Source organism: Halyomorpha halys, unplaced genomic scaffold, assembly GCF_000696795.3.
Source record: "Halyomorpha halys isolate HHAL.00 unplaced genomic scaffold, Hhal_1.1 Scaffold284.1, whole genome shotgun sequence".
In the NCBI taxonomy this organism is placed as follows: domain Eukaryota; kingdom Metazoa; phylum Arthropoda; class Insecta; order Hemiptera; family Pentatomidae; genus Halyomorpha; species Halyomorpha halys.
The window spans coordinates 1,668,167-1,676,547 of record NW_027105232.1 but is presented as its reverse complement, the minus strand read 5'-3'; the positions used below and the strand labels follow the sequence as shown (position 1 = coordinate 1,676,547).

The window sequence follows — 8,381 nt, the reverse complement described above, 5'->3', positions numbered from 1 at the left end:
ATTCTTGTATCATGTATAATAATACTGCTACCCATTTCGTAAAAATATAATGTTATCGCATTAAAATTCACATTGCTAAAATTATGGTAATAGTTTTTATAATATAATCGAGAGCAAGAAAAAAAACCATAAAATTGTTAAAATTCAATAACTACCTAGTATTAGACTACTCGCTAAATTGTCAATAAAATTCCCTCAATCAAATTATTAATTATCGGCATCATTATTCGTTCATTTGTGATCAGTTAATTTAAGTAAATAAAATTTTAAAATTTGATATAATTCAACAATTTAACTACTACTTTTTTAATATACAATAAACCTCTCCAACTTCAACTGCAAACTATCTTGCTACTTTCAGTTCTCTAACTTCATTGTACCCTGTCTAATGTAGCAACCTTTACTCCGATACTTTTAATGTAAATATGGTTACAACAGGATTATCTACTATAGCTACTAATTATTAGATGTTTATTTGATTAATTATATCTACACAATATTAACTGATTGATTTTTTTTTTTAATTTGAAAGATTTTGTAATTTCCTAATTTTAATTTTTAAAACACGAATCTGAGAAATCATATAACAATAACATTCTATAAGTGTTTAAATACTCCTATTCGAGCAGTTTATAGCTTTTTTCAATCTTAAAAAAAAAATATTCTTGTGCTCTCAGACTGTTTTTATATTTATTAAACGTTATGTCTCCACAGCCCCTAAGAAATTATTATTCCGTCAACACCCCGCTAGAGCTATATTTAAAATACCCCCTTGCCTTGTGAACACTCCCGTTGACGGCTTGGTGGGTTTACAACACCCCATTGTAATTCCAGAGGCTCCTGGTAGGGGCTTCCCTTCTAAGGCCTCGCATTCAGATAGGGTCCGCAATGGACTCTCAAATCGTCTATTTTAAATTGTATATCTTTTTTTGCTGTTTTTAATTTAACTATGCACAATTATGATAACATCAAATATGATAAATATGCTCAGAAAACTTTTTTTCTAACTAATTGATAACTTTAACTTTTACAGCATTGACCATTATTATACGACTATGGCTTGTGAAGAAACTATTTAGTTATTATAAATTCCTTTTTACTTCTAAGGATCATTGGTGGATTATAAATTACCATAGTGTTACAAACTGTGGTGTAAATAACTGTAGAATACTTCCCCGCCCTCCGTATTTAAATCGCCAGAAACGGGTTCCATAAAAAAAAAGAAGAAGAAGAAAAAAAAGGCAAAAGCATCAGTCCTCTTGTTGCCATATACCACATAATACTCATATGAATTATCTCTTTATTATCCACAAACAAATTCAGTAACTCGCGTATTTCCTTTTCTACGGGAGGCTAACTCGACCCTCAGGGAAAGAATGACAATGTTAGTGTTTTGACATGTATGTGTTCAAGAGAGCTTCTTTGATGCCATGTGATGCTTCTCCCGTGAAAACGGAGCAAGCTCTTGGTAGTTTCTACAGTCGCTCTTCCCCAAACTAAACCCTTAATAATTAGCCATTAATTGAACAATAATTACTAATCTACGTTAGGAGTTCTAGAAGTTTCTTTGAGACACTTTAATAATATGACGGGTTGGGTTCCGCGAGAAATCCAAATTAATTTGGTATTCTTTACATAATTACTATACTCTCGGTCAACACTAAGTTAAGATCTTTATGATTAATTATATTAAAATTTACTTTCTGCCCTTTATTCAATGCTACATGATAATAGAATTATTATTAAAAATAAAAAAGACTGATTTTTATGGAGTCATTCTGCCAAGGGCTCAATTATTTCTTACAAAAATAATTAAAAGTTAACTTAAGAAATAATATTTCAAACTAAGCTTTATAATTGATTAATAATCATAAGTAATGTGAAATAAATAGTATCTAATTGTATTTACATATAAATAATATAATGCAAATCATAATCTACTTAATTTTTTTTCAGGTACGACAGGCTAAAAGCACGGGTTCTTGAGCGTACATCAAGCATGTGAGTTTTAAAATAAAATTCTCTCAATTGAGGATGTAACAAATTATAATTATAAATAAATATCTCCATTATTCTTTAATGAATTTAATGCCTCTGAATTTCAATTTAATTCAAGATTATTCCTCGGTCCCTTATTTATTAACAGTCCACATTTTCGAAAGGTATTGCACACTGCCTGTACCAGGAAGTCGAACTAATTTAACATTCTTTTCACTTTCCGGAATGCTAAAAGGGAGAACAGAAAAAAAAAAGGAAAAAGAAACGATATTCTTTTTTTAATACCTTTAGTTCATGAAAGTAAAATGTCAAACCCGCATTTGAATTCCACACAGTCGCCCTTCCAGGAAACTTTTTTGAATTTTATGAGACGAGTTGGAAACCCTTCAAATTTATACAATATCCTTGCAAAATTGTTTCTACATTACTAGTTTCAATATAATTCGGAAGAAATTAAATTAATACTGAGTTAGGACTCAAATCATTTGCCATAGAGCGTTCTCGACAGAGAGTGAAACCCGGAAAATGAAACCCACCAATATGTATTGGAAAAATTTATGAGAATCCAATCGGGAAACCTTTCGGTGAAAATTGAGAGCAGTGGTGCAGAGAGGAATTGGGCTCGCTATATGGTTTCAGGCTCCGTATCCATTAAAATTAACTGCATTTTTAAACGCATTAATGGTATTGGTTTATTTTTTTAATCTAATAACAGATAATTAGATCTGTAAAAAGATTTAATATAAGGAGTTATTTAGAAATATTTTATAGTAGTTTATATTATAAATAATACTATAAAATTTACTTATAAACAGTTTTTTATTTATTTTCAAATTGTTTCGAACTTTATAAAGTTAAGACTATGAATAGTTTTTTGTTTTTTTTTGTTTTGAAATGTTTACAAGGATGAATTTCCACATAAGTGTCAATGGAATAAATATAATTTTAAAAAATTGAAAAAAAAATACTTCAAACTAATAACAATAAGTATGTAGGTGAAATAGAATGGAACAAAAAAATCTCTAAAAAATAATAAAAAGAAAGTTTTATGTAACTGGTATAAGTATAATTTATTTAAAATTAAATAAACTAATTTAATTTGGAGCAAAAAGTTTTCACTTATCAATATGAATTTTCGTCATACGTTTCGGCAGACAACCTAAGGCTGGAATGTTTCAAATTATACTAAGCTTTGAAGTTATTATTTCATTCTAAAATGTATTTAAAATTGATTTTTCTTCTTCAGGCGATAAAAACAATACATTTCTGCCCGGGGTTTTTCATAAAAGAATATTTGCTCTTATTTTCAACTTTTTTCTAAAAACTAAAAACTGTTGCTTGAAATTACCTCATAAGAAATTATAACGATTAATTTTAATTATGTATTTTAAAATTTAGTTATAATACAGTTTAATATGTATTTTCTCAATTAAATAAAAATGTTTTTATGATCACCACATGATATTTTATTTTATATACGATTACATTAAATTAGATACAAATTAAAATGCTGGGATAAAGACTTGAAATTTATCTATTTTTTCCCTGCTTACACTATATTGAAAAAATAATACAACCTGAACTACAGACTACATGTAAATTATAATTATACAATTTGAGCAACGAGTAGTATTATAAAATGAAAAGTGGTATAGTTTGTAAAATGAGGGTTTGTCCGATATTAAGCGGACAATGGGTAACACCACTAGTTTTAAATAAATTAGATTTCTTTTCGTAAAAACCTTTGTATTCTAGATATAAGAGAAAAAATGAAAGAAAAAAATTCCATTGTTTCCTAGTCAAAGGATAAGGGCCTATTTGGAAGATATATGAGATTTAAATAAATAATAAATATAAATATTTAGTGATCATTTCCTTTCTAAATTTTCCTTTATTTAAAAAAATATTTACTGACTTTTTGAAGTACTCTGAACCCCAGGATTTCGTTTATATAACAAAAATATCCTTTCTCTTCCTGGTTCTTTATGTCTCAAATTCTTAAATTTTATTTCCGTTAATTTTTAAACAACACTTTTAAATTATTTCGGAAAACCACTTGCTCTTGTATCTCAACTCCATAGTGGTGGTTACCCAAGATAATGAGGGTTTGTCCGACATTAAGCGTACAGTTTTAAATTAATTAAATTAAGCCAATCATTTATATATATTAGACCAGCAATTTTATAGATGGTATATATTTTTTTGGAAATTGCTCATAATTCAAAAATGTCAATTATATCAAAAATTGACTTACTTAAAGATCTCAGCGTTATCCGAAATAGCCATTAATAACCTCATAATTCTATTATGTTAAGAAAGATTCCAACTTTATCTTCCTCCGGAAGCCTATAGATCCCTTCTAGAACCCAAGTTATCGAAGTCAAACTTAAAACTACTTCTTGACTTCATCCAATGTATTCAATGCACGACTCCGTTTCTTTTCTTATAGAAATATAAAGTAGAGGGCGAATGTGTAGAGAAATTCTAGTCCAACTGAATGGAGACAAATCAACCTTAAAAAGATCTTTCCACTCATATTCGAAAAGATTGATTCCTGCACAATTGAAGAAGTCACAAGAAAATAAAACATAATGAAGTAATATTTTTAAAAGAAACCATAGGTCGGACAAGAAATCGTGATTTCAATATTCAACTATTATAACCGATTACAACCAATCAACCTTACAAGGTTGTAAACAGCAACTGCTGTTTTTATTCAACTTCAAGACAAAAATATCCTAATGAATAGGCCAAAAAGAAACATTGTCTAAGTTGGGGAAATTGATTACAATAATAATTATTTTTTATTTAATTATTGGTGTGTATACCTTATCTTGGACACTATGCTCAAACTTCTATAAAAAGTAATGAATATGATTATTTTTCGTCAATATCCTTACAATCTTTATCATTTATAATTTTTTAACCATTAAAAATCACTAAATAAAATAAGCTAATTAGTATCTGATTTTATTGTTACAATTAATTATTGAAATATTTTCCTCTTCAGACCACAAAACTTATCCTTTGACTAGAAAACAGTGGAATTTTTTTCTTTCAGTTTTTTAGTTTTTCTCTTATATATAGAAGACAAGGTTTTTACGAAGAGAAATCTAATTTATTTAAAACAAGTGGATTTACCCCTTGTCCGCTTAATAGCGGACAAACTCCCATTTTAAAAAGTATACCACTTTTCTGTTAATAGTACTACTCGTAGCTCAAATTGTATAATTGTAATTTACATGTAGTCTGTAGTTCAGATTGTATTATTTTTTTCAATATAGTGTAAGCAGGGAAAAAATAGATAAATTTCAAATCTTTATCCCAGCATTTTAACTTGTAATTTTAATCTAATGTAATCATATATAAAATAAAATATCACGTGGTGATCACTAAAAATATTTTTATTTAATTGATAAAATATATATTAAACTGTATTCTAACTAAATTTAAAAATATATAGTTAAAATAATCATTACAATTTCTTATAAGTCAATTTTAAGAAATACATTTTGGAATGAAAGAATAAGTTCAAAGCTTGATATCAGACAATATAATTTGAAAAATTCCACCCTTAGATTTTCTGCCAGAATATGTACAATTTCAGTACAAAATGAATTTTTACAGATAACGGACGAAAATTCATATTGGTAAGTGAAAACTTTTTGCACCAAACTAAATTGGTTTATATAATTTTAAATAAATTATACTTGACCAGTTACATAAAATTTTCTTTTTTTCTTTTTATTATTTTTGATAATTTTTTTGTTTTTGTTCCATTTTATTTTACCAACATACTTATTGTTATTAGTTTAATTTTTTTTCAATTTATTTAAGAAATTCATAAAATTATATTTATTCCCTTGATACTCGTGTGAAAATTCATCCTCGTAATCATTTAAAAATTGGCCAAATTAAAAAAAAAAAAAAACTATTCAGAGCCTTAAACTTATAATGTTTAAAGGTCCCTAGTGTTCGAAACAATTTAAAAATAAATAACAAAAAGTTTATATTAATGTTTATAATATAAACTACTATGTAGTGTTAAATAATTGCTTAACTTTTATATTTAATTTTTTTTACAGTAAATATTTTAAAGAGAGTCAATATTATTCAGAAAAAATATATAAAAGTTTTATTCTCAATGATTTCATTTTTTTTTTTTTTTTTTTTTGAGTATTGAATCCTAATTTTAGGTTTGCCACCCCGACAGTCCCTAGTTTCATAAAGAAAAGAAAATAATTTGGAATTATATGTAGTTTTTTTCTTTGTCTCTCAACAAAATTTTATAATTATTATATATTTAATAAAATAATAAGATTCCAGTAAAACACCTTTGGAACAAGAGTTGTAATCCCCTTATTTTATAACGCTGACCTCAATTTCTCTTTTATAATCTTTTTGATTGCCTCAAGTAGATACATAAATCGTAGTAGACCGTGATATAAAACTTTTGGTAAAAAATAAATAAACTGACAAAGAGGAAGTCCACCATAACCAATCGAGAGCAGGATCTAAGTCATCTAAAGCAATACCCTACCGACCCGGGGAGATGATGCGGTAGGGGCGGAACGCCGAAGGCCAACACTGCCTCTGACAGCTTCAAACGAAGTTATAGCCCTTATTCGCAAACCCTTTATCCGATTTTTGGGGGTGTCGATACATTTAGGAGTTCTATTATCCGCTGATGGCTCTCTGCTAGCCTAAGGATTCTCACTAAGAGCTCATTACTAAAAACAATTACAATTATTTAGACTTTATTACGCATAATATTTATCATTAATATATTGAACTGTATTAGAATGACACACTACTTCGTTTTAACTAGTCTGAAAGAGAAGAAATGTAGTGTACTAAATAATAATATCATTATTTTAGTCGTTGTAATTAACTTCCAAAAATAACCTCCCACCTCAATCTTGTAACAGTTCTGATGTTTATTGTTCGTACTATAATTCAGTTCAATATTTGTTTGTTTAAATTTTGCCTGCTTATTTAATAGTGTTTTTATACTTCGATTTACTACCATAATTTTTATAAATTAATTAACGGGTTGGAAGCATATACCGCAATTTCTCTTGTCAAACAGTTATTGTTAAAAATGTAATTTCTCATGTCAAACAGTTATTGTTAAAAATGTAATTTCCCATGTCATTGGATGTAAAAACAAATCCTTCAAATAAGGGACTGAGCAAGAAATTTTATGTGATTACATAATCCTCTGTGATGTATTGAGAGACTTTCATTGAACATCTTTGGGTAAAGTAGAATATGTTATAACTCATCATATTTCGAAACTATACAAAAAAAGTTGGGTTAGGTCTCAGGAATTTTATAATTATGTGAAACCTCGTAGTGTGATAACCTGGTGAGTGAAGAAATGCCATTAAATCATAATTGTGCCAAAAGATAAGAAAATATTTTTAACATTTCAACTGGCTTAACTTTATACCTCTGGCCTTTACAATATTATGGCTCATATTTTTACAACAAATTAATTATTTTTCTCAGTTATTTCCTGAAATCAGTTATAAAATTATATATTCCTACGATTATGCTATTTCCAATAATTATAGAGCTTTGGTGAATAATTTCAGGTGATAGGTGATGCTATATATAAATTGTAGCTGCTATGAGGTCACAACTTGCCTCAACCAATTATCGATAGTGACGAGGTTAGGGTGCTGAGGTGCCTATCGCTGATTGGGGGTTTAATATATCCGGAAATTGGATTCCCACCTTGTCGTCTTCCCTTCCAAAGTCGAGTTATACTTCTTCTATCTTCACACCTTCCTAAAGTACTTAATTACTTTTAAACATTTTGGTAGTTAATAAACTATTCATGTATTTATAATTTTTGAAGATATTGTTTTATTTCAATGAATTTTCTTATCTTACAGTACTAGAAAGTCATTTTTTAAACATAAAAAGAATAACTAGGTGATCCTCTTCTAATCCCATATAATAAAAAATCTTTATGCACATTCCAATTTTTTGCTCGAGATTGGTTGTATTTAGAAAATTCGGATATCGTGGAGGATTTAAATCCCGCCATTTTTCAATTTTAGCCGTTTTTTAAACATAGCTCGATTAAACTATCTTACATCTCCTCATCCCGATTTGAGATTTGACATCGACCAACCTACTCGATATAATTGCCTGTTGGGCTACCACGGAGGGTGAGAGTGTCGGGAGGTTTCACGCGTTTTTTTTGTTTTTTTTTCGTACCCTTCATAAAAGTATAACATCATTAGTGCATAAATAATTAAGGAATGGTGAAGAATATGACGTACTAGTAATCCATTTCTGGGATTATGTATGTACTGATAATGTTATTATACTTTTAAGAAGGATACAAAAATTATCAATTATAATAAAATATA

The 8,381-nt window shown here is 28.1% G+C and overlaps 1 protein-coding gene across 1 annotated transcript in view; it reads left to right on the top strand.

Annotated features, from left to right (window-relative positions):
* Positions 1–1,956: 1,956 nt before the first annotated feature.
* Positions 1,957–8,381, top strand: part of LOC106680753 (octopamine receptor beta-1R) — a gene marked incomplete at its 5' end in the record, with an annotated part of 43,340 nt that continues 36,915 nt past the window's right edge. Inside the window, 1 exon segment of the mRNA XM_014420680.3 lies at positions 1,957–2,001. Within this exon segment, the coding sequence (XP_014276166.3) occupies positions 1,957–2,001 (45 nt within the window).